A 27,396-nucleotide genomic window follows, 5' to 3' on the forward strand; every position below is an offset into this window, starting at 1 on the left:
GCTGTTCCAGCCTGTCAGCCACTCGTGTCTACATTACATCTTACCAGAGGTTGCGCTAGACTTTTTCGTTGTATGTCATTTTGACTGACAGGGTCATAAAAATCCCGTCATAATCTATTTTTACCGGTCACTTAAATTTTTTAAATGATAATAATGATATATTCAATAGCATTTAATTTTCATTCATTTTTAATTAATATTCAGTCCGAACAAGCTTAACAGTGAATCCACACCGTGCCATCACACATCAAGCAGATGAATATGTAAATTTTCTCCGCAGTGACAAAAACCACTAACTGTGGCCCCAGTAGCTACATATGAACAATGCAATTAAACGATTGCACTTAAAATATGAACAGTTCATCTGCTGTGGCCTGAACGCAGTCTCACACCTTCCTCCTGGTCCGCATGGACTTGAATTGGGTGCCCGCTTGTGCGTAATCAAATGTCTCAAGTGGGATTGCTGCAGAGGCTATTGTCATGAGGTTTTGGACTTTTGCCTCAGACAGACGACTTCTCATGGCTGTTTTGATGTTGTTCTGGAGGCTGAATCCGCGCTCTGCTGCCACACTGGAGACTGGAATTACAAGCGCCACTTCAGCCAAAGTTTTGAAATCAGGGAACATTTCTCCAAGTGAAGTGATCAGAAGTCGGCAAGACTCTCTGAACGAGGGTTTTCCTGATCCCGCAAGCACTCGCTTCAGCGGGAGGAAATCCCGCAGCATGCGCTCCTTCTGCACCAGTGGTTCAGCTGCACCGGTCTGTGACCCGTAGTGGTCACAGACGCGCTCTAAAGCCTCCTGTCCATAACTCTTCAATGCGCTGTCAGCACCCGGATAGCGAGATGCATTGAGTACGGTGTCCAGGTCAGAGATGGTGCTCAGATGCTCTGATGGGAATCTTTTTTTGATTGATTTGATTACCTCCGCGATGTACTCTGTGCGTAAAGTTGAAAATGTCTGCGCGTCTGCATGTGTAAGTGTGACGCCACAGAACTTGCCATCTTGTGAGGCCTCGTTGAATTTTTTCTCCGCCTCACCTGGCCCATTCATCAAGTCTTCCAGACTGGCCACAGTCATGCTCACGACAGGTGAGATGGAGGAGATGTTAACGTCTTCTTTTTGGAAGGTGAGGTTCATGCGGTTCACCACGGGCAAAACGTCAGTCAGCAAGTGAGTCAAAGCAGGGAACGTGTATGTTTGAAGGTGCTTTCTGATGCCCTTAGCTACCGGGCAGTTTTTCGCATCTTCCTCCTCGCTCAACTCCGAAACCAGAGCAGCCCAGTTGGCACGTATGCCCTTAACTGCCCTCTCCAGCGACAGCCAGCGTGTAGCCGATGGTTGTTTTAGGCTCAGCAGGTCGTGTTCCCCCATTTCTTTTTGAAGTTCATTTAGTCTGTATGTTCGCACGGGGGAATTCTTGTAGTATGTGTATATGTTATTAACAGTGGTGACATATGCGCTTACTTGACGCACAGCCGTGGAGGCATCACGGGCAGCAAGCGCTGTCCTGTGCGCACCACAGTGAATGTTTACAAGGAAGGGACAGTCATTCTGGCGCAACTGCCGTGCAACTCCGGCCTTTCGACCCACCATCACATTCGCTCCATCACTTCCAAGTCCAACAACCCGAGCCATAGCGACCCCACGGCCCGACAGCACATCTTTTATTTTTGCTGTGATGCATTCAGCAGTGCCAGAGGGAATTGCGTAATTGCCGATAAACGCAGTTTCAGGCTCCCCTTTCTGTTGAAGTGTCAGGTATGTGATTAGCATTTTCTCCACCGTGATATTAGTGGTTTCATCTACTATTATTCCAACATATCTGCTGTTGGCGATGCGGTCATCAATATCGCTGGTTATGGTCTTCGCTAAGGCCTCCTCCATCTCACTGACTGTCTCATGGTGGGTGTATGTGTGTGCACTGTTAAGGTTTGGACAGCCGGCAGACTGTAAGAGGTTTATCAGGTCAGGATACAGGTGGCTTGGGGTGTTTGTTTTAGCCATATGCAGCACAACCTTAAGTTGTGTTTTTAATGCCTCGTTGCAGGCAACCTGTGATTTCTCCACATGCTTAATCATAGCCACACTCTGGTTGAGCACCCTTGAAGCCTCAACGTGGCTATGGCTATTTTGGTGGTCAGTTAATGCTGATTTCTGCATGTTCGTGCATCCTCGGACAAATCCGTTACTCATATTGGCTTTTTTACATATGTCGCAGAACATTTTTCCATCCTCCCTCCTCAGCCAGGAGAACTCCTGCTCCCACTGAACTCTGTACTCCCTCCTGACCTCCTTGCTGCCGCTTGCTCGCTCCGTAGTTACCGACGGCTGATTACTTGTTTGTCCTTCATCCTCCACTGCATCAGTCCCTCTTTTTTCACCTCTTTTATCGACACCATCATCGTTATTGGGCTTTTTGAAGAAACTTCGGACACTCAGCTGCCGTGACATTTTTCCGAGTGAAGCCAACGAGGTCATGCATCAAGAGAGACAATAGCTAATTAATATGGTCACTCGCCACCAAGTGGTCAGGGGTGTGAATTGCAATCTGTCAAAATGACAGATGGCCTTCAGATTTTTCCGTCACCGTTTTAAAAAACCGGTCAACGACGGAAAATTTTCGGTTAACGCGACCCCTGCATCTTACATTTAGCAGCTGTTTTAATAAGCTGACAACTTATTTCAATATTTACACTATTTATGAAAGAAGTCAACATTTTATTGATGGCAAACGTCAAATTTTACAGATACAGTAAACTTTAACCAATATAGGCTTCTTCTTTGTCACCCCTGTTGAAATCCCCAGACTATATTTTTGATTTAACTTCTTTATTGACTTTTTTGTGAGTTGTTGCTTCAGTAGTAACTATATACTATGTCTGTGACAAATTCTTAAATATTTGGGCCCTCTTGTACATTCGACAAATGTTATACATTGAAGTTATTTTTTTCTTTGTGTAAAAAATGTGTCCGTTTTTCCTAGTGTATTGGCTGCTATCACTGGGACATCTTTTAAAGACAACAATGCATTTGGTCTTTGCAAAAGGAAAGATGCATGTGGTTATTTGCACATAGAGCAGGGAAGTTGAGATCCAAGTGGTCACTGGCCTACTTAGAGCTGTTGTGATCATATCACCGAAGACACACCATAATGCCAGTTAGAAACGGGGCCTATAGTGTCTGCTGTAAAATAAATATAGAAATGGCAAAAAATCTTTACAATAGCTTAGACTGATTATAAGATAAGTCTTTATTGATCCCACACCGGGGAAATTAAGTCATTACAGCCAGCAAGTATTAAGACAGCCAGCAAATATTAATATTATTATGACACATGACAGCAGTGGGCTTTGACAGTAAAGAACATGGTGTACTGCTTCATCTGAGATAATGTTGTTTCTGTCTTGTAGGTAATATGATGAAGGTTTTGCGGGGGCATCAGAACTGGGTGTACTGCAGCGCTTTCTCTCCTAACTCCTCCATCCTGTGCTCAGTTGGTGCCAGCAAAGCAGTACGTGTACAAGTTTCTTGTTAATTTTTTGTTGGGTTTGCTAGCTAATCTGTGTGCAGTTGCTTGTGACCAGTTATGCTCAATCAGCCTACAAATGAAAAAAAAAACAACCATATCTGCCCTGCCCTCCCATTTCCACCGTAGAACAAACTGTGCTCAGTGTGATAAAAAGTTGAGCTACCTGCATCTAGATTCTGTTTGGGTTTTGTTTGCAGTACAAAAAAGGCTGTTGATGTTCTGAAGTTTGCATGCATTGGAGACTGTTTTCTCTGTTGTCATATATAAGGACATTTGTTTCCAGACCACACCTTTAAATCATTACAGCTGGGGAATTTGAAAATAAATTAATGAAACTTCCAAAAAACATTCTTTTGCAGTTTTGAAGACAATTCTGACTTTATGAAAGCCATCCATGTTGTCAGTCAGTTTATAAAAGAAAAATATTACCTTATATTATTACACGTTGAATTGACTTGCCATATATCTGCAGTCCTTGAAGCAGACATGTTTTTGGGTAATGATTCCATAGACTGGCCACTGTTAGTTCACCTTAACTACAGTGTTGCAGCCCTAGATCAATCTGAACATGTGGTGGTAATGGTAGACATGGTAGTAGCATTGTTAGGCTGTGTGTGTCCCTACAGTGTGTGTCTTGCTCTCCCTGTCACAGGTGGTGGCAGAGCTCAGTGTGTGATTGGTTTTGAACGGAGGGCCGCGCTGACATTTTGAGCAGCCGGTGTAAACTGGGGACGCACAGTGCACAATGCCCAAAGGCCTGGCCAGGGGCAGTCTGGCACCTGACCCGCAAGGTCAATCTGTACGTAGGTGCTGCTCCGTGTCTGTCTACCTCTGCTGTCGCAGTTCCTCTATTTATTTTAATTTCAGTTCAAAACTGTCATTAGACTTATTATGAAGTACTCCATCCATCCCCCTCACCTACCACCTCTCTCCCAAAACCGCTTCCACACCTCCCCCCTTATCTTTAAATAGCTTTGTCAACAGAGTGCACGTTAGCCTCTCTTTTATTACCAGAATTTTAGAAGCTGCCAGTGCTTTGCAAATGTTAGACCAATTTCCTTTGTCATTGAATTATTGTACAGATTTCAAATTATTGTTGATATACAGAAATAAAACATTTTTGTGCTTTTGCAGAGCACTTGTACCCCACAAATATCAGCTGTTGCCTTAAAACTGTTGAACAGTCAACAAATTGTCTGGTTATGTGGTAACTTTTCTGTGTCCTTTTCTGATTTTATAAAGAGTATTTGAGTTTTTCTGCTGTTAGCAGCAACAGTGGAACAACAGTAACTTGTGCTGTATTTCATCAGCATTTCTCCACCAGCATAGTTGTGATAAAAAACACAGCTGAGAAATCCAACAGAGAAAATTATGCAAATGTTTTAACTTCAATTGGGAAACTAAAAAATAAAAGTAGGTAGTACAGAGAGGAAGAAATGTGCTCAGGAAACTGAACCATTAGCTTGCATGTGACTGTTATGATTTTTATGTCGATCATTAAATGCAGTTGTTCACAAGCAGCATTTGCGGCACTTTTAAGCGATTTCAAATTAACCAAAGAGTGATATGGTATAGAAGTTACATAATTGCTTAGTTCTCAGATGATTCATGGATAAATATTTATGCTAAAACTTCAGACCATGTCTGCAGGATGCTTCCACAGATAATCACTTTTCAACTAGTGTATGTGTGTGTACAGTATGTATGTGTGTATGTATGCATATGTGTACTTGCCAGAGGTATCAATCCTTTGGCCATAAAATATTCTTTTCTCTTGCAGTATCTGTCTCTCTTCGTAGGCTTCTGCCGGAGGTGCGAGCCTATTGTAAACACAGTGAACTAAAACTCTGAAAGGAGAAACCAGTGGAGTAACATTATGTTACCTTAAGTTACTACTTGTTTTATTTTCTCATTTTTTTGTGTAGACTTTTTTTGTTAAAATTATGGAAATATTTATGTAGTACATTTAATAATGTATTAAAATATGTATACATTTAAATTATGATGTTGTAGTTTAATGCTATTATCTAAAATATTGTAATGTTAATGGTAATTGTCAATGTAGGTGAAGTGTTGCATTTTGATATAGCCTTGCTGCTTGTGTAGCATGTGCTGTTTTGTTTGTTCGGTCTGGTTAAAGGTTACAAAGCTTTACAATGACATAACCTGAGCATAACTCTTTTTAATTCTGGTTTAATTTATGTTGCTTAATTTAATTTATAAATGCTTGATGTGCATATAGTAATGATAAGAGTAAAATGCCACATCTGTACTACACTGTATCCAGTCATTCCATGGGCTATAACAGTCCTCTCCTCACATTGCAGGTGTTCCTATGGAACATGGATAAGTACACATTGATCCGGAAGCTGGAAGGGCACCACAATGATGTGGTGTCTTGTGAGTTCTCACCAGATGGGGCGCTATTGGCTACTGCCTCATATGACACCCGGGTCATCGTGTGGGATCACCACAAGGCCACTGTCCTGCTGGAACTGGGGTACAAAATGCACACAATAGGATGTCTGGAATGCCTTATTCTTCAAAACTCAGCATCGAGTATCCTTACTATTTCCATTTGTCAGTCATTAAATTACTAAGTATTGGTATTGTATGTCATTATATAAAACACAAGTGTTGTATTTTAATGAAAAAAATTTAACCTTTTCTTCAGGGGATGCAGTGTGTTTAGTTGTGCATCTGCTGAAGACCCTGAGATGTGGTTAAAAGTCGCAGTAAAAACTAATAAGTGAACCTTCAGAAAACTTTCATGCAAGGATTGTTTATTTTTATCAATATTTCAGCCAAAGATACTCTTTAAAGTGAGCCTATATGTAACTTTAGTTTAAAATAAGGCTGTAATTGCATAACCCTTGAGTGTAATGTGCACGGTTGGAAATGAACATTTTTGTCAGCTGTCACTATGGTAGGTGGATTCCAAGCCTACGAGCCATTCAGTTTTGTTTACCTGCCACTTTCTTGTTTTAACCAGTAGTGTGAAAAACATGAAAACAATGTAATATTCAAGCAATAGGCTATTTTATTCAATAAGGTAAATATTTAATAATCTCTTAAGGAAAATACTAACATCTCACTGACATAAATCACTCAGTTAATGAGAGCATGCCAACATATCTCTCTCTCTCTCTCTCTCTCTCTCTCTCACACACACACACACACACACACACACACAGACTATATATATACTCACTGTCCAACTGGGCTGTCGTCAGGCTGGTTAGTGCCCTCATGGCAGCCGTGACCTCTGCGGCTGATTTTCTTTGATCTGGTCTTGCTTACCTGGATGTGGCATTTGGATGATTTGTAGTCCTTTTTGGCTTCCAATTGTATGATTTTAGTCTTACTAATATAACTATTAGGTCTGTTATTGGTACCCAAAGTGTGTTGACGACATACCGAACATTGGCTAAAAGAACCAACCCTGGTACTGTGTGTGAAAGTGTGTTTTATTGCTTACGAGTTTAACTTTTTATTTCAAGAGAATCAATATGCTATTTCTTCTGTCGAAGTTATATACATATTAATTTACAACGGTGAAGCTTTTCTGTCTTTTACAAACAGTGAATGTTCATTGTTCATTGAACCTTTTTTCCCCACCTTTTAGCCATCTTTTTCCTCCTCCATCACCCATTTTCGCTGGAGGGGCAAATGACCGCTGGGTTCGCTCTCTGAGCTTCTGCCCTGACGGTCGCCACATTGCCAGCATTACTGATGACAGGTAAGACAATGAATGGCAGCAGAGTTAAAGTTTTATTCCATGATGTATTTTCTTAATTTTTAACTCTTTTTTATTAATATCTCTCTCAATATCCAGTTTTTTGTTTTGTTTTTCAAATTTGGGGGATCTTTCGAAATGAAATGCTAACATGCTGACATTGCGGTATAAGCCCTCAGGAATTCTTTAAAACCCAGAATTTTTTTTTTTTATTTCTAGGATATTGTGTGCGTCATGGGGTTAGCTATATCACCATGGACATGTTTCAGCAGTAGATAAACAAGTGCACTGTTTGCATGGTTAGTATTTTAAAATTCTGAATGCGCAGTAATTTCAGTGTGAGCCTTGACAAAACTGCAAGTTCAGCTGTGTGTCCCTTGAGTGGATATGGTTGTTCACTAAAACCGTTTGTGCACATGGGATGAATTGTAAACAGCAGTGCAGCCGAAAAGCTTCGCTGTTTGCTTCAGTGTGTTTTTAAATCCTGCAGGGAGTCATGAGTATTAATGGAACATAGCTTCTGTATGTGACATGATTGGTAGATAGCTGTCAATTACTGTGATTGCTGTCTGGCCAAGCACTGAGTTGTTGCACGTGAAAAATCATAAAACGTGCACAACCCATGAGTTATTCCTTAAAGGGTGGCTGTGGCTCAGGAAGTGGAGCGGTCATCCACCAATCAGGAGGTCGGTGGCTCGATCCCTGGCCACGGCAGTCCACATGCTAAAGTATCCTTGAGCAAGATACCGTGTCATCGGTGTGTGAATTCATATGTACATCACTTTGGATAAAAGCGTATGCCAAATGACTTTGTAATTGTAAAGGGGGCCGCTTGGCTTAAAAGGCACTGACGGAAACCCTGGACTGAGTATCACCATATTGTGGTTCATTTATTGTCATTTTATGTAATAATAGAAGTAGCAGTTGCAGTGGATGTCAGGCAGGGCCATGACAGGAGACATAGCTATAATCCACAATCCAGATTCAGCCACTATCCATGGGAACCTGCGAGACGACAAAGCACAGAGACTCCAGGGAAGAAGCTTAGTTAGTAACACTCCATGGTAGGACATGAAAACGTGTAGATGGAGAGGGAGAGAAGGACAGAGGAGCTTGGTGTATCTTTGGAGGTCCCCCGACAGTCTAATGCTATAGCAGCATAACTAGGGGCTGGCTCAGGCTTGCCCTGGGCCAGCCCTAACTAGAAGATTTATCAAAAAGGAAAGTTTTAAGCTTACTCTTAAATGTAGAGACAGTGTCTGCCTCTTAGACAAAGACTGGAAGATGGTTCCACAGGAGAGGAGCTTGATGAATGCTGAATGCTCTGGCTCCTGTTCTGCTTTTGGAGACTTTAGGAACCATAAGTAAGCCTACATTCTGGGAACGCAGTGTTCTATTGGGGTAATAAGGTACCATGAGCTCTTTAAGATAAGATGGTGCCTGACCATTTATGGCTTTGTAAGTAAGGAGGAGGATTTTAAATTCTATTCTAAGCTTTACAGGGAGACAGTACAGAGTGACTAATATCAGAGAAATATGATCTCTCTTCCTCGTTTTTGTCAGAACACGTGCTGCAGCATTCTGGAGCAACTGGAGAATATTTAGCAACGAATTTGGGCAACCTGATAGTAAGGAATTGCAGTAATCCAACCTTGAAGTTACAAATGCATGGATTAGTTTTTCTGCGTCATTTTTAGACAGGATGTGCCTGATTTTTGCGATGTTTTACATGGGAGTGAAAGGACATGTCTTCTCAGCAGGATTCTTCTCACATCCACAGTGAGTACTGACAGTAAGGCCAGGTGGAGTTGACTTGACAGCTGACTCTTGTCAAGCAGATCAGCATAAAATGTGTTAAGCTCATCTGGCAATGTGGCCTCTCTCATGACACTATTGCTTTTGTAGCTTGTGATGTTCTGGATTGCTTGCCAGATATCTTTGGTGTGTTCGTGTTGAGGTCTCTCTTCAATGTCTATTGATGTTTCTGCTTTACCTCCTTGATGTCAGCTTTCAGTCTTGCTCTTGTGGTGTTGTATGTTTCATCAACTGATGGAAACACAGATCTTTTGGCTCTAGATAGAGTTTTGGATATTTGGGGAATTACTTTATTGCATCTGTGATATATTTGGAAGGTTGCCACTGTGCTCTGACTATCTGGTTGGTTATCCTAAATCTCTGTGTCCATATATGAAACAGAGAGGGTCTTACTCAGCAGTGTACCAAGTTTGCTCAGTCATCTGTCTGGCAATACACAAAACTTTTTGGACATCTGGCATTCATCAATGTGTACACTTGCAGGGATACAATTTCTGCTTAAGGATGCAATGTAAGCTAACAGGTGAATGAAATCAACAATCACTGTGAATCACAGAGAATGGACTCACATAAAGTTGACAGGTGAGCATGACCATCAATCACTGTGACTCCACCCAAAATGGAAATGCATTAACCTCAAAGTAAATCATTCCTATGCATTAAAACTCATTACAGTTTCATCTGAAGTCTGTCAAGCCAGACTCAGTCAGAAATTTAGAATAACAAACATCCAAAAATACACATGTGCAAAACAACAATGGATCACTGTCAACCTCATGGTTCCCACAGTTCATAAAACAGATCAAATAAACTGTTGGTGACAAATATTCTGGAAAGACACATAATTTGTAATCCAAGCCATATAATATCCAACTCAAAAAATCTTCTTTGAACAATGTTTTAATTCCTTGCAGATATCTTTTTGCAGTGACCTACAAATGTATAAAAAGGTTATTTTATTTATTTATTTATTTTTGGGCAGCAAGGACAGGAACCATTCTGGAAGTTACAGTGCCATTTGGCTTACAGGAAGAGGATCAAACTGTTTTCCTCATTCATGGCAGTAGGATAGAGGGAAAAAATTGTGATTTGAAATCTTTTTTCTAAAAACTTTTTTTTGGATGGTAATGAAGAATAAATTAACCTATATGTAAAATCACTCACTACAGTCTGTTTTAACCATAAAAACACAAAGTAAGTTCAATTTCTTGCATGCAGTTTGATTTCTGACAGCAGTGTCCTTATGTTGTTCTTTTTTGTGTCTCTGCTCAGGCTGGTTCGTTTCTGGAGCATAGAGGAAAGGGCTCCTCAGGCCATCGCCTCTCTCACTAGTGGCCTCTGCTGTGCCTTCTCTGCTGAAGGAAGTGTCCTTGCTGCGGGGTAAGACATAACACATGTTCAGACTAGGGGTGGGACTCGATTTAAAAAAAATAATCTAATTAATTAGAGGCTTTGTGATTAATTAATCTCAATTAATCGCAGTTTAATGGTATAACAATATTTGCCACAAGAAGCCACATTTTGCTTCATTTGCTCCACTGTGGGTTGCTGGCACCGCTTGCTCGTACTCGGACCAGGACTGCTAGCACTAACAGCTCCGGCGGTTTCTGTGCTCGCTGCAACATGCTTTGCATTCAGGTGGTACCGTAGGCTTGATGTGCTTCGGTGGTAGGCAAATTCTTTTTTGCACAATTTGCACAAAACCATGCTCTTATCTTGGACTTGGGGCAGCCACGTATCCCAGAATGCATTTTGTAGCAACGGTAGCGGAGAAGAGGACTCACAACTGTAAAGTTACAAGTCTCGAAATACTACTGTTTTAGTAGTACGGAATGTGGTTTTAAGATTATTTTATGTGAGAAAGTGGATGTTAAAACTTAAAATCTGTGGTCGATTCATCACAATAGCGCGTACTTTAAAATTTGCTCCAAAGTTTTCGAAGATAACCGGCAGACGAGCTGCGATGGTGACGTCATCAAGTACGCTGCCATCCCTATTGCAGAATGACCGTCCTGCGTCCTCCCGTCCCGGAGAGACTGTACTCCCAGGTCGAACTTGCTAAGTCCGAACTGCCAAGTTCGTAAGTTCGTAAGTCCGAACTTGCTAAGTCCGAACTGCCAAGTTCGTAAGTTCGTAAGTCCGAACTTGGCATACTTGGTATTGAGAAACGACCCTAGCTCTGACGCGTCTTGTGCATCAGTGTGATCGGTGGACCAGGAACTCGTGCACTTACAAACGTTCCGTGTTGTCTGGACTGCAAACTGCGATTAAATGCGTTAATTTTTTTGACGCGTTTTTTTTTTTGTAATTAATTAATCATAATTAACGCGTTAAAGTCCCACCCCTAGTTCAGACACACACTATTCTGAACACAGTTCACATTACATTACCTCTGTCACATCTTTTTGACTCCTGCTTTAAGATAGAATAGTCAAAGAAATCAGTTGCCAATGTTTTATATGAGCTTGCTGTCTCCATCGGCAGGCTGTATGTATTTAATTTTGTTAAGAGATCTCAGACTGAAGTCATTTGTAATGTACCACTACAGCTCAAGAGTTAAACTACCTACTCCTGTCTGATTTGTCATTATTCTTCTTTTTTTTGTGGGGTGGGGGGGGTTCAAGCACCCGTGATGGTAGTGTGCACTTCTGGGAGTGTCCTCGTAGCATTGCCAGTCTGCAGCACATGTGCAGGATGGCCCTTCGCCGGGTGATGACCACCCAGCAGGTGGAGATCCTGGCCATTCCCACGCCGCTTCGTGACTACCTGACCTACAAAGTCATCTAATTCCCCCCTAATCACCACCTCTGCACCAGCTAATCTGCTGTAGCAGCATGCTGGAAAACCAACAAATCCCTTATTTTCTGAAAAATAAACAGTTTTTCATAGAAAGTGATCAGGACAGGAGGAAAAGAGTAAAGTTTTACTGAAACCCCCAGCACATCCACTATCAGCAGGATATTGTGTTATTTTGTACATATTTAGTTTTGTAAGTGCTTTTGTAAATTAGTGTACTGGGGCCTGCCAGCCCCTCTGTCATATCAATGTGGTAGTAAGCACCTGTAAGTGTTCCTCTTCAGCTGGGTCCATCTCTCCACCAGTTTCAGTATACACATCTTTTCCTCTGACTTGAATTGGCTATTGCACTTAATGTGAGAATCTTTGCAGTGGTGCTAGCCATGTTCCCACTGGTACGTCCTGGCTCAGCTTGATTCGACTCACTTTTGGTACCTGGATTTGATTTTCCACTGCAGATAGTATCCTCTCAACGAATTCTTAGCTTCTTAGCAATGCCATGTGAACACCAACGCCATGACACAGGAACACCTCGGAGTCAAGTTTTGTTTCAGAAAAGGCTGATGGCAGCAAGACAAAAGTCTGCTGTAAAAAACTGTTGGATTTGGGGAGTGCAGCATCAGAGCCCAGACAGTGACACGACTGTCGACGGAGGCTATACTAAAAACATTACCAGGTAGTAGCAAAATTTGACAATAGAACATCAAAAAAGAGCAAGTTGATTGAGCCATACCATGCTGTTGAACAGTGGCACAAGTGTTCAGCTCCTCCTCCAGCTGGCACCATCTCTCCAAGTTCAGTAAACCTTTTCTGTTTGCAAGTGGGTGAGCTAAAGGGAAGAACCACATGGGAGGTTTAAAAGATGCAGGTTTTTGAAGGCCAATACTCAGATCTGTGAACTACTGATACTGTATAAATATAGTATCTTTCCATTTCATTATTGTCTTGACTTAAAAGAAAATTAAAATTGAGCACTTATATTTCTCTGAAACAGTATTTACACCACCATGGCACAGTCACACACTTACACTCATCTGAAATGGGCAGATTTAGAATTCTTAATGTGTTTCAGCTATAGGCAACACCAGAAGCTAGATGCTTCACTAGCCAGTGAGCTAGCATGTTTATCAGCTCCACAACAAAAACAAATGACGGCAATAACTAAAAAAAATTGATGTACAGAAATGCCAAAGATATTTTTTGAAAGTGTCACCATTCTAAAGTTTGTCCACCAGAAAGTACTGATATAGATTTTTTTTCGACTGCCAGCTGTCCTGCCCAATACATTTCTTGTTAGGAAAACCAATTTTAGAGAACTTCATGAAAAATGTTTGTTATGACTTGTGCCCAGAAAATTAAAATCATCCGGTATTTGATTGTCAGATTTTTTTAAACTGTCAAATATCAACATGTGCATCAGCCTGAAATCCTGTAGATCATGTCATATGTTGCACTGTCTATTTAGTTAGTTCACCAGAGGTGCAGAGAAGTCTGTCTGTCTGTCTGTCTGTCTGTCTGTCTGTGGGAAGTATAAAACCTTGAGACTGGTGTTGTTTGATGATTGCACACTATACCATGGCACCTCTGCTGTTTAACTGCTATCTGTATTTGAACTTGTACAACAACCTGTATACAGATTTCCATGTCATATGTATATACAAAATTGTATAATGCCTATAAATATATCAAAGTTTTAATCCTTTTTTCACTTTATTTTGTTAATAATATTCAAAATATTCTGTTGTTTTCTTTTTTGTATTTTGTTCACTTTGTTCTCCTTTAAATGTGAAAATCTCTACAAATAATCTTACTGCTAAAACCCAGAATCATAGGTGTATTATATTTCTTTACTGGTCACATTTAGCCTGGCAGTGGCAGTGCAATTATGCCCTGTCACATTTTTGCTTTATGTTGAAATTACAATAAGCAATTCCAGCAACCTTGAAAGCAATCCAAAGCAACCAACCAGTCACCTGCCAGCCTTGGTTATGTGGTGTCAAAGACTCATGCCCACTAAACTATATGCACATGATAATCCAAAATTACTCTTTAAGATGCAGCATTTCAGAATCTTCTATTTCTTGATCATTATTTTCAGTTTTTATGTCAGCAAGAAAAGATATGAAGAAGGGAAAGTGAACTTTTAGTGTTTGTTGCTTGTGTTTCAGTAGGAAGGTGGGTGCAGAGCAGCTGTCAGTCATTCCTGGCAGTGTCTGACAGTGACAGTGCCAAAGGTTTTCTTGTTCAGATAATTTACTAAAGTGGTTGGGTTGTAATAATTTTCTGCTGAGAGGGTTTCTCATGAATGGATGGCAATGCTTTGGTCTATGCAGAACCTTAACAGGGGTTTGCATTATATGATGTGTGTATACCTGTAACAATGGTGATTGGAAAAACACAGTCCTGCCTCAGTGAGATGCAGTATGAAGTGGTAAATATATCAAACATATGAATGTATAAAATTCCTGCAGTTTTCTTGTGTGTGTGTGTGTGTGTGTGTGTGTGTGTGTGTGTGTGTGTGTGTGTGTGTGGTTTCAATAAAGGCTTTTTGACAAAGTAATTGTGATTATTAACACGAAAATAAGCAATGAGCTTTCAGATGTAAAGCTTTTATGACTTCCTGTTCCTCTTTGGGCCACATGCATTAAAGTGTCTGAAGGAAAATGCATGAATATGCAACAATGTTAAACTTGACAACAGCAACAAAAGAGTTTGATCACATTTGCTGGACAGTGGAACTCGAGGGATGAGCAACAGTTTCCAACAGGTATTCCCTCTTTGGGTTTTTGGTGTTAGCTCATGTTGCTCCAAAATCACCCATAGGTGTTCAGTTGGATTGGGGATAGAAAGATCCCTGTGCAGTTTTTTTTTTTTTAACCTTTATTCATTCAGGGGAGTTTCAGTCAGGTTACTTCTCTGTCCCTTTAGGACACTACTACCCTTTCTGTATCTGTATGTATTATTTATATGTCTTGCTTGTGATGTGACTGGAAAAGGCCCTACAGTGGACCTGCATCAGATGTGCTATCACTCTGCACACCTGATAGAGACAAGATGGATTTGACATTGGCCTCTCATAATTACTATGTTTTTTAGGCAAATTATCTTGAGATCACAGTTTAATAATATTACATCCTAGTCGAGGTAAGATTAAAAAGAAAATCATTGAGATTGTTTAGGATAATTTGATTATTAGCCATGTTATCTGTGTGACTCCACAGATGGTAATGTTGGTCTGTAGGTCCACCACTTTTGGTCCAGACTAGGAGCAGATGAGCTTACTGGCAGTAGGGAGTATTATTATATTACAGGGATTGTGAATCTGTGCATCTTGTCCAGAATCTATCCAGATAACAGAAGGTATTTGTCTGGCAGTCACAGTTGCTACTGATAATTTGATGGTTATAGAATATTCCAAATATACCCAATTTTCCTAAAAACTCAGGGATCCTCCTGTCAGCAGAATGGAAATCAGCCAGCAGTTAAAACACTCACACAGAGCTCTGTGCTCAGTGTGCACATGAACTGTGATCAGGTTTATTATTGACCTAGACTGTTAATGTAGTTATACAGTAGGGAGGTGGACACACACTGAAACAAAGTGACTTAACTTCTCACAGCAGACCATAGATCAAAGAGTTCAGCCTCTATCTACATAATTATTCGTCTAATAAAAAAACATGTTACAGTTTCTAGTTCTCTCAAAGTTACTTCTCTCAAAAGTAATTCAATTACTTTAGCAATTACTGCATACAGGGGTCATTAGATACAAGGGAAAGTCACTTCTGCATTACTTTTAAATTTCTGCTTCAATCCTCTTATTAATGCACACATAAATATATTATTATGTGAGTATGTAGATATGTATCCTAGCTGTGTGGGACAAGACAACTTACAAATTTTGTCTTGTACTCCTTATCACTAAACTGATGGATGTTATGAATGCAGCACCAGAGGCCGGCAATGACAAGCATTCCTAAATGTAGGCTAGGCCAAACAATTTCCCTTGCAGAAGGACAAGTAAATCTAAATCTAATTCATTCTAATCTAATATTGACGAAATCTTCTATTACTGTATATGTTTTGTTTTGTTTTTTTATCACAATAATGGTATATATCATGAGATCGTAATTATTATATAAATTAAATTAAGGAATTAATAATTTTAAAAAATGCAGGGAAAATTATCTTATTTCCTGTGAGAAACGTTTCTATAGAAGATGAGACAAACTTGTCTTTGTGTTATTTAATAATGTATAAAAAGAATATTGTATGTTTATGAATTTCTATTTTTGTTATTGAGGTGTTTTGTCTGACCATTTCAGCCAACAGCTTGATTTAAAGAGCAAACAAAGTAGGACTAAAGCAGTAGCCTTGTCTAGTTCCTCTCATTTGAAGGCTTCTGAAAGAATCGTTAACTTTTACTCTAGCTGTGGTTTTGTTATAGATAGACTTAATATGTTGAATTGATTTTGTATTTTATCCAAATTTCTCCAAAGTTGAATATAAAAATTCCCATTTGGCAATATTAAATGCACGTTCTGCATCTAAACTAATCAAAGCTACTGCCATATTATCTTTATGTGTTTTATGTGTAATATGCAATGTTCTTCTAGTATTATCTTGCATTTGTCTATTCTTAACAAACCCAGTTTGGTCCTTGTCTGTCAAGTCTGGTACAAATGTTACAAATGTTCGCTACCACTACACACTACCACACTACCACACTAAAAGTGCCTTGTTTGATTTAAGTTTTCCTATCGCTGTCTGGATTTCATCTTTCATTATCTTTGGTGTTATGCTTCTCTTTTTGTATTGTACCTTTCAAGGGTATGTCCAGGGTGTAAAGGAATGAATCACTTTGATTTAAGGCCAATGACCGAGTGTCAAGTTCCTTGTAATAGTCTCTAAAAATATTTTGAGTTTCTTTTGGTTCATATTTAGGATGGTTTGTGGTGGGTTTACGCAGTTGTTTTTGTAGTTGTCTCGCCAACAATTTTGCAGCTTGGGGTCCTGATTCTTAATAATTTTGTTTTCAATATCTTGCTTTTGTTTCTGCTTCATTAATTTTCTTTCTCACCTTATTAATTTGTTGCTGTGTTCTTTGATCTGCTTTTTCTTTATGTCTCAGTTAGGTTAATCTCAGATTGTTTTATTCTCTCTTTTTTGAGGTTGCTTGTAATTGCAATTAATTGTCCATGTATAACTGCTTTTAACAAACTCACAATGTAGCTGGGTCCATCTCACCTTTATTGTTTTCTTCCAAATAAGTCTGTATATCAGTTTTGATTTGGTTGACAACATTCAATCTCCATATTGTATCTTTCCATCTACAACTTAGGTGAATCTTCAAATAGATGGCACTATGATCAGAAACGTCTGCCACTCTGATTTGACATTCGTGTTTAGTTGAGTAATGGCTAGTCAAAAACCTCATTTCTTCCTGTGCACTTTTTTTTTTTTTTTTTTACCAGTTTTGTGCTACGTTTTTTATTTTTTGTACAGTATGTTCACCAATGTTATTGCTGTTTGGTCAGTTACCCCTTTTACAATAATATATCAAGCCTCTTTATCATTTCTTTCTTTTTGGCACTCAAATTTGATTAAATTGGACATTAGTATTGCTACTCCAACTTTCCAGCTATCAGAATGAGAGCTATAGGAAGTGTTTTAAATCCAATTTTTTTTTTCAATTTCTCAGTTCTGCTTTCAATAAAGGAATTTCTTGTGAGAAGTTTATCTGTGTGTTTTCCTTTTTAAGTTTGGTCATAATCTCAACTTTGACAGGACATCCTAAACCATTAACATATTAAGACAGATGTTTAATCCCTTCTCAGTCCATCTCAAGCCAAAAGTCCAGTTATCTGTAACTACCCCTAACACTCAAATTCTTGGCCTACTTGCGCACTTCTGCTGGCCTCCGCAGTTGGATCACTTCCAGTGTGTTTCCATGTCGTGTTCGGAGAGAGCTGCGGCAGAGACAAAACGCTGGAAAGGTGAGAAAATGAGTGACTGCAGGACATGCAGTAAAATTTGACATGAAGTATGCTTTCTTCTTCTTCTTATTGCCTTTTATGCCTGTTGGCATGTAGGACAGCAACAAAAGATTTCCACTCTTGTCTGTTTTGGGCCAGTGTCTTTATAGAACCCCAGGTGTATTGTAGGGTCTTCAGCTCTCTCTTCACCGTCCTGCGCCAGGTGTTCTTTGGTCAGTCTCTTTTACGTAAGTCTGGTGGTGCAGAGAAGGGCAGTTTTGGTGATGTTCTCTTCTTCTCATGTATTACATGTCCAATCCATTTCCACTGCCTTCTCATTACGATGTTAGCCATGTTGTCACATTTACACTGGCTGAGTAGAAGTTGATTGGAGATGGTGTTGGGACAGAATATTCTCTTTATTTTACGTAGGCTTTTGGTGTGGAAGGTCTACAGTTTGTGGAGATCGTTTTTAGTTGTTCCCAGCACTCAGAACCGTATAGCAGGGTAGACAGGATACAGCTCTGGTACAGTCTCAGCTTGGTGTTGGTGCTGTACTGGGCAGACTTCTAGACGTTGTTTAGTCTGTGTAAATGCTTCGGGCCTTGCTAAGTCAGTTTGTGATATCATTGCCTGCTCCTCCATCGTGGCTGACAATGCTGCCTAGGTAAGCGAAATGGTTGGTCAGGGGAAGGTTTGTGTCTTCTATTTGTATTTGTGAGGGGTTTGGGGAGTTTGGGATGTTTAACATCATCAGCTCTGTCTTCTTCTGGTTGACCTTGAGACCTACTTGCTGTGCAAAATTGTTAAGACGGCTGGTTTTCTCTTGCATATGCTGAAGCATGTGGGAGACCAAAACCACATCATCTGCAAAGTCCAAATCTTCTAGCTGGGAGAACAGAGTCCATCTGATGCCCCTTGGTCGGTCTTCAGTGGTTTTCCTCATCACCCAGTCCATGACCACATTAAACAGCATTGCAAACATCACGCAGCCTTGCCTCACTCCTGCCTTGACGGCAAAATTGATGTGGCTGTCTCCAACTTGGCATGCAAAGTTGTTGTAGAAGCTCTTGATGAGAAGAAGCATTTCGTTTGGGATCCCATAAGCTCACAGTATTCACCAAAGACTGTCTCTGTGGATACTGTTGAAGGCCTTTTCGAAGTCGACAAAATTGGCATATGCGCCTTTGCCATTCTGCACACTGTTCAATGATGCTGATTAGTGTGAATATTTGGTCAATACACCCTCTACCTTCCCGGAACCCTGCTTGTTCCGAATCAGAATCAGAATCAGAAAAAGCTTTATTGCCAAGAATGCTTTTACACATACGAGGAATTTTTTCTGGTGAAATTGGTGCATGACACATCTACTAAAATATGACACATCTACTAAAATAAGAGCATAAAATATAACAATTTAAATATATATACACAAGTCTGTTATTGTTAGAAACACAGTACTGTTTTTCGGAAAGAAGTCCAAGTTGAGCATTAATGTAACGCATAGAGTTATATTTATATCAGTCAATGTGACAGAATGAGTCCAAGGTGGAATGTGAAGAGTGTCAGGGGGGGTTCCGGGCCTTGTTGGTAAGGCTGACAGCAGACGGGAAAAAACTGTTCTTGTGGTGTGAGGTTTTGGTCCTGATGGACCGCAGCCTCCTGCCAGAGGGGAGTGGCTCAAAGAGTTTGTGTCCGGGGAGAGAGGGATCAGCCACAATTTTTTCTGCACGCCTCAGGGTCCTGGAGGCGTACAGGTCCTGAAGAGATGGTAGATTGCAGCCAATCACCTTCTCTGCAGACCGAATGACACCCTGCAGTCTGCCCTTGTCCTTGGCGGTGGCAGCAGTGTACCAGATGGTGATGGAGGAGGTGAGGATGGACTCGATGATGGCTGTGTAGAAGTGCACCATCATTGTCTTTGGCAGGCTGAATTTCTTCAGCTGCCGTAGGAAGTACATCCTCTGCTGTGCTTTCCTGATGAGGGAGCTGATGTTCGGCTCCCACTTGAGGTCCTGGGAGATGATAGTTCCCAGGAAGCGGAAAGATTCCACAGTGTCAATAGTGGAGTCACAGAGGGTGATGGGGGCCGGTGGTGTCGTCTGCAAACTTCAGGAGCTTGACAGACTGGTGACTGGAGGTGCAGCTGTTCGTGTACAGGGAGAAGAGCAGAGGAGAAAGAACACAGCCCTGGGGGGATCCGGTGCTGATGGTCTTAGCGTCGGAGAGGTGTTTCCCCAGCTTCACGCACTGTTTCCTGTCAGACAGGAAGTCTGTGATCCACCTGCAGGTGGAGTCAGGCACGCTCAGCTGGGAGAGCTTCTCCTGAAGCAGAGTTGGGACGATGGTGTTGAAGGCAGAGCTGAAATCCACAAACAGGATCCTAGCGTAGGTTCCTGCGGAGTCCAGGTGCTGGAGGATGAAGTGGAGGGCCAAGGTGGGCATTGGTGGAGGTGACTGGAGCTGGAGCTGTTCAGAGGTGTCGTGGGGGATGGTTGCTGGACTGTCCCTTTGTCTTTCAAAGCGGCAGTAGAACTGGTTCAGGTCGTTGGCTAGGCGTCGATCGTTGATGGAGTGGGGGGCTTTACGCTTGAAGTTAGTGATCTGCCTGAGCCCTTTCCAGACAGACGCAGAGTCGTTAGCTGAGAATTGGTGTTGGAGCTTCTCAGAGTACAGCCGTTTAGCCTCTTTCACCGCCTTGCTAAACTTGTACTTCGACTCTTTGTATCTGTCTTTGTCCCCACTCCTGAAGGCCTCTTCCTTTGCCAACCTTAGCTGCCTGAGTTGGGCTGTGAACCAGGGTTTGTCATTGTTGTAACTCACCCTGGTGCGTGATGGAACACAGCAGTCCTCACAGAAGCTGATGTAGGACGTCACAGTCTCCGTGTACTCATCCAGACTGTTGGTAGCAGTCCTGAACACATCCCAGTCAGTAGAGTCCAAACACGCCTGGAGATCTTCCACAGCCTCACTGGTCCACTTCCTTGATGTCCTCACTACAGGTTTGCAGAGCTTTAGTTTCTGCCTGTACGCAGGAATCAGGTGCACCATGACGTGGTCAGAGTGGCCCAGTGCAGCACGGGGGACGGCGTGATAAGCATCCCTGACGGTGGTGTAACAGTGATCCAGAATGTTCTCCTCTCTGGTCGGGCATTTGATAAACTGTCTGTATTTAGGGAGTTCGTGGGTGAGGTTACCTTTGTTAAAGTCGCCAAGGACAATAACTAAGGAGTCCGGGTTGGTCCGCTCCACACGCAGTATCTGGTCCGCGAGCATACGCTGTGCGTCCTGCACGTTGGCTTGCGGCGGGATGTAAACGCCGACCAGAATGAATGAAGCGAACTCATGGGGTGAATAAAAAGGCTTACAGTTAATGGTGAAATATTCCAGGTCAGGAGAACAGTGCTGCTGGATCACTGTCACGTCGTTGCACCAACCACTGTTGATGTAGAAACAGATTCCTCCACCTTTAGTTTTGCCGGAAAGTTCCGTGTCTCTGTCCGCGCGGTGGAGTTGGAAGCCAGCCAGCTGCAGCGCAGAGTCCGGTATTAATCCACAGAGCCACGTCTCGATGAAGCACAAAACCGCAGATGAAGAAAAGTCCCTGTTTTTACCCAACAGCAGTTGCAATTCCTCAAGTTTGTTGGGCAGTGAACGCACGTTAGAGAGAAATATTCCCGGTAACGCTGTATGTAGTCCGCGCTGGCGAAGGCACACGAGCGCGCCGGCCCGTTTTCCTCTCCTCCAGCGTTTCACTGCGTGAGCAAGGGTGAGCACACCTTTGACCAGTATATCCAAAATTTCCACAGTTGGGAGCAGAAATTTAGGAAATAAATCCTCTGGTGTTGCTCCCCTGATGTTCATGAGCTCTTCTCTGGTGAAAGAGCTCCGGGTACCGTCCTTTCTAAGCTGTCTAATCTATTGCATCTGATATTCTCTGTACAATGATTTTGGCAAGGATTTTGCTTTGACTAGACAAAAGGGTGATGCCGCGCCAGTTGTTACAGTCACTCGGGGCACCTTTCTTTGGTATCTTCACAATGATGCCTATGCCACCCATTGACTGCAGGAAGACTCCGGTTCCTTTCACAGATGTTTATTATTTCAACACCGTAGAACTAAATGTTCAAATATACAAAAATATAAGATGTCAGTCAAATAACGTGACTTAGCATCGTAGCTCATATCGACAAAACATATCAAACACTGACCACTTTAGCCTGCTCCTCAACCAACGGCAGAGTCATTCTCAGTGGCAGTCTTCACAGTCAAAATATGTTCTTTATCAGGAACTTCTTATAAACTTTATGCATAGTTTGAAAGCATGGAGCGCTGAACAAAAGGCAGAGAGACGGACTTGTGGACATCACCACTAGAGGTGCTCCTCGGTCTCTGGCGATAGCGAAGCTTGTGTCGCTAACAGACGCTAATTCCTGTTTTACTAATTTCAAAACAAAAGCATGTATTTCAAAAGGCATTTCAAAATAAACTCAAAAAACGACTGCATTTACACTCCCACCATCACACAATGTGTGATTCCCAATGAAAATTGACAGTATTAATAGAACCTTGTAAGACAATTTTGTATACATAAATACACTTTCCAAACAAACAAAGAATAATCTCATTGAAGAGATAGCTTACTTATTCAGCCTCAAGCAATAACACTGTTTTGTGTATGGACCTCTCTAAATAAACTGGCTTAGTTGTGCGTGTGCCTTTACTGTCCAGTGTTGTGTCACTAAGTAACAGTTTGAGTTTTCTGACTCTTCCGTCAGCTCCTTGGAAGACTTCGATTACCTTCGCCAGCTTCCACTGATTTCTTGGTGTGCCATCATCTTGCAACAGGACAATGTCATTCACCTTTGCATTTCACCTGTCCTTGTTCCATTTACTCCTTTGCTGCAGATTCAGCAAATACTCCTTTCTCCACCTGGTCCAAAATTCATTAGTCAAGAACTGAACCCTCTTCCATCTTTTCTGAAGATAGAGATCTTCTCTCAAAAACTCTCCAGGTGGTGGTGCAATGATTGACAATTTCATTGTCAATATGTGGTTTGGAGTTAGGGGTTCTGGTCCCAATGGATCATTGAGATGTTCCGTGGTCAATGGTCGACTATTCACTATAGCCATCACTTCGTACAGGAAGGTTCTTAATGAAGAGCTGTCTAATCTTCCAGCAGACTGGTCTAGGATGGACGAGAGGACAATTCTCACGGTCCGAATCTGCCTCTCCCAGACGCCGCCCATGTGACTGGAAGCAGGTGGGTTCATGACAAAGTTACATCCTAGCTCTTTCACACGTTCTTTCTCTAATCCTTTCATTATTTCCTGGAATTCATTGCATGCCCCGACGAAATTTGTGCCTTGATCACTTCGTAATTGACTTACATTGCCCCTTATGGCAATAAAGCAGCGCAACGCATTGAGGAAGGCATCAGTGGAAAGATCATCCAATACCTCAATGTGGATGGCACGTGAGCACATGCAGGTGAATAGGAGCCCATATCTCTTTAGTTCTTTCCTTCCATCTTTAACATAAAATGGTCCAAAGCAGTCCATACCACTGTAGGTAAATGGAGGGGTAGCTTCCATCCTCTCTGATGGAAGGTCAGCCATTTTTTGTTCTTGATTACGCTTTCTGAGTTTTCTGCATTTAACGCACTTGAAGATGAACGACGACGCTTCACTACTACACCCCAGGATCCAAATCCCACCTGAGCGTAGTTCATTGATGGTCATTCCACGGCCCTGATGTTTCACCTTCTTGTGATAGTACTTTATCAGCAATCGTGACACATGATGACCTTTGGGAAGGATAGCTGGGTGTTTGACATGAGGGTGGAGTGTTGCTTGTGTCAATCTTCCTCCCACCCTCAGGATACCTTGGCTATCCATGAAGGGGTTCAACTTGTGCAGCTCGGTTGACTTGACCTTTTGTATCTCTTTCTTTTGAGTGAGAGACTTGATTTCATCACTGAATGCTTCTTCTTGAACTACACGGATTATGAACTGTTCAGCATCCTTTCTTTCTTCAAGTGTCGTAGCTTCATTAGATCTTGTTTTAAGACCTTTTGCTTCCTTTGCAAGACGTTTCAGTCTTGCTATGGCCCTTATGGCTCTCTTCCAGTCTGAAAACTTTTGAAGCCAGTCTGATAGAGACCTCTCCTCCTTTGCCTTTGTAGTGTGAACCTGTGCTCTTTTAATTTCTGGGTCGTCCTCATTGAGTTCTCCCACCTTAATCTCTCCTTCCTTAGGAAGATCCCTTTGCCACAAGAAACTAGGTCCCGTGAACCAGTTAGACTCTACAAGCTCCTTAGTGGTGAGTCCATGAGAGGCATGGTCAGCGGGGTTATCTTCTGAGGCAACATATTGCCACTGACTTGGTTCTGTGCTTGACTTGATCTGCTGGATCCGGTTGGCTACAAATACATGAAATCGTTTTTCAACATTGTTAATGTAACCAAGGACAACCTTGGAATCGGTCCAAAAATATTCCTGTAGATCTTCTATCTCCATTTCTCTCCTTAGCAGAAAACTTGTCCTTGTGGCTACGACCGCAGCTGACAGTTCCAGTCTTGGGATTGTTGTTACCTTCGTCGGCGCAACCCTTGCCTTCCCCATAACAAGAGCGCAGTGGACTTCACCAGACTTTGAAACAGCCCTGAGGTAAGAACACATTCCATAGCCAGAAACACTAGCATCGGAAAAGTGGTGAAGTTCATACTGCTGAACTTCCTTGGCTGTCAATGGCATGTAGTGCCGTGGTATCTCCACCGAAGACAGATTGTGGAGGTCTTGGAACCACGCTTCCCAATGCGGCCAGAGGTCGTCAGGAAGTGGTTCGTCCCATCCTACCTTGTCTTGGCACATCCTTTGTAGAATCTGTTTACCTTTCAAAATGAGAGGCGCCACAAATCCAAGAGGATCAAAAACTGAGGCTACTGTTGACAGTACTCCTCTTCTGGTAAAGGGATGTTCTTTCACCCTCACTCTGAACTGGAACTTATCCGAGCTAATGCACCATTGGACCCCAAGAGCCCGTTCCATCTTGTGTTCTCCCAAGGCCATGTCAAGGTCTGCTGCACCTTCAGCACGTTCTTGCTTTGGGATTGTGTCAAGAACCTCCTTGTTGTTGGTAATAAATTTGTGTAGGTGGAGCTTACCAGTGTTGCAGAGGTCTCTTGCCTCTCTGACAAGCTGGATAGCTTCTGCTTCACTGTCCAAACTCGTCAATCCATCGTCGACATAAAAGTTGCGTTGTATAAACCTCACTGTAGCTTCGCTAAACTTGCCTTCTCCTACTGCATCCAGGTGCTTGAGCCCAAAGTTCGCGCATCCGGGTGACGATGCAGCACCAAACAAGTGAACCTTCATGCGGAACACTGATGGTGGAGCTTCCATATTGCCTCTTTCCCACCAAAGAAATCGGAGGTAATCTTGGTCCCTTGGTGCGACATGAAATTGATGGAACATCCGCTCCACGTCACACATGATGGCTACTTGCCCTTTGCGGAAGCGACACAAGACACCTACAAGAGTATTTGTAAGGTCTGGCCCAGTGAGTAGATGCTCGTTCAGTGATGTATCCTGAAACTTAGCTGAACAATCAAATACCACGCGAATCTTCCCTGGTTTTTGGGCATGGTAAACCCCATGATGAGGGATATACCATGTGGTCTGATTGGTTAACTCTGACTCTGGGACCCTTTCAGCATCATCTCTTGTTATTATGTCCTCCATAAAGGCTACATAATCCTTGTAATATTGGTCATTTTCTTGAGCCGTTTTTCCAGACACTTGAGTCGATGTTCTGCATACACTCTGTTGTTTGGCAGACTTGGCCTCTCTTCCTTGAAAGGCAATGGCATCTCGTAATGTCCATTTGGCTTCTGCTTGATGCCTTCTTTCAGCTTCGCCAAGAACTTAATATCTTCTTGTGATATTAGAACTTCTTCACTGAACTATTCAGAAAAATCTGACTCAAAGACCTCGAGAATATCTGCTGGAGTGATTTCCTTGACTTGAGTTCTACGAACAAAATGGACCTCAGACTTGAGCTTAGAAGAGGGTCTAGTAGCCGGCAGAACTTTCTTTATGATGACACGGTGGCTGACACCGATTTCATCCTCCTGGTCGTAATCAACATCAGTGCTGCTGTAGCCAATATTGCTCCATCCCAATACAGACCTTTGTGCGTACGGCTGGTTTTCATTGCCTGTGATGACATCTCTGGGAAGTAAGGCTTGGGGACAATTATAGCCGATTAACAATCCTACTTCACAGTTAAGTTCAGGAGACATTTCTTCTGCCAAATGTTGCAAGTGAGGCCAGGATTTTGCAGTTGTGCTTGTGGGTACATGGGATCTGACTGCTGGTATGTAAACTCTGGTGTAGGTTATTGGGAGTTTAATTTTAATGTCAGAGCTGATGCCTCGTACCTGTAGTCCTTGCACCCTTTGGCTATTCACCACATTTGTTTTCAATGTTATTGTGGACACTCTAAGCTTTACTGGCTCTTTCTTGGCACACAATGTTTCAACTGCATCTTTCAAGATAAAGGTTGTGTCGCTCTGACTATCAAGTAAGGCATACACTAGAACTTCCTTATCTGGTTCAGTTGTCGTGGAGACATAGACTGGAACAATGGATGAGGTATGAGTGCTGCTCTTCTCTTGAACAACTCGGTTAGAGGTAGCTTGCTGTGTTTCAATTGATTCAGACTGTTCGTTCTTGTCTTTGTTTTCATTTGACCTTTCTTGTTTGTTCCTCACAGCTTGTTCTTGATCCTTTTTCCCACGATCTTGATGTAGGCATGTGGGGTGGCGTTTTCCACATAAGTCACAAACACTCCTGGATGTACAAACTTTGGAGTTATGGCCAATCTTAAGGCAGCCAAAACATAACTTCTCCAGTTGTACAAACTTAACCCTTTCTTCAACTGGCCTTTCCATAATCTTGCGACACCTAGGGAGAGTGTGGCCTTTCTTCTTGCAAAAAATGCATGTGAAGCTTGTCTTCTCACTTGTACTAGTGGTGAAAGTCTTAGCACTAAAGTTTTGATTTCTTTGATACTTAGACTGTTCTCTTTCTGTTGGCTTTGATCTTTCTTGGTCAGTTGGCTTCATTGCATATAATGATGTGATGGGGTTACATGCAATTCGAGCCTCCATGTTGAGAAATCTCACGAAGTGTCTGAAGTCAGGGAACATTTTGTGTTCATCCTGATAAACTGTGGCTTCTCTGTTCCAGCGTGAGCTTAACCAATCTGGTAGCTTGGCAGTAATCTTTTGGTTTTCAACACAGTGAGAGTTTGTAGACCTTGAACATATGGCATAGCTGATTCCACACTGCTCAGAAAATCAACAAACACACGAAGATTTTCATTGTCTTTGGGGCCAATTTTATGCCATGTGTGTATCTTGTCACGATATGACTTGGCAACTATAAATGGATTACCAAATCTGTCTTCAAGTATGTCCCAGGCAGCACAATAAGCTGCTTCTGTTCCGACAAGGAAATGGCCTTCAATAGCTCTCTTGG

At 41.9% G+C, this 27,396-nt stretch overlaps 2 protein-coding genes and 1 long non-coding RNA gene across 3 annotated transcripts in view; 1 reads left to right on the forward strand and 2 right to left on the reverse strand.

The window, feature by feature from the left end:
• wsb1 (WD repeat and SOCS box containing 1) overlaps positions 1 to 14,434 on the forward strand; it is a 45,677-nt gene extending 31,243 nt beyond the window's left edge. The window contains exons 5-9 of the mRNA XM_076734996.1: positions 3,413 to 3,513; positions 5,859 to 6,031; positions 7,157 to 7,270; positions 10,355 to 10,462; positions 11,707 to 14,434. Of these exons, the coding sequence (XP_076591111.1) occupies positions 3,413 to 3,513; positions 5,859 to 6,031; positions 7,157 to 7,270; positions 10,355 to 10,462; positions 11,707 to 11,869 (659 nt within the window). The 3' untranslated portion in view covers positions 11,870 to 14,434. The remainder of the gene's footprint in view (positions 1 to 3,412; positions 3,514 to 5,858; positions 6,032 to 7,156; positions 7,271 to 10,354; positions 10,463 to 11,706) is intronic.
• On the reverse strand, positions 317 to 2,453 carry LOC143323313 (uncharacterized protein C17orf113-like). Its single transcript, XM_076735124.1, has one exon. It carries the CDS (start codon positions 2,451 to 2,453, stop codon positions 387 to 389), a length of 2,067 nt encoding a protein of 688 aa, XP_076591239.1. The 3' UTR covers positions 317 to 386.
• LOC143323239 (uncharacterized) lies at positions 12,097 to 17,610 on the reverse strand. Its single transcript, XR_013077395.1, has 2 exons — positions 12,410 to 17,610; positions 12,097 to 12,365 (listed from the first exon to the last, which is right to left on the reverse strand). It is a non-coding gene; the product is annotated as an uncharacterized LOC143323239 (long non-coding RNA).
• Between the last annotated feature and the right edge of the window lie 9,786 nt (positions 17,611 to 27,396).

Source organism: Chaetodon auriga, chromosome 7 (genome assembly GCF_051107435.1).
Source record: "Chaetodon auriga isolate fChaAug3 chromosome 7, fChaAug3.hap1, whole genome shotgun sequence".
Classification (NCBI taxonomy): Eukaryota; Metazoa; Chordata; class Actinopteri; order Chaetodontiformes; family Chaetodontidae; genus Chaetodon; species Chaetodon auriga.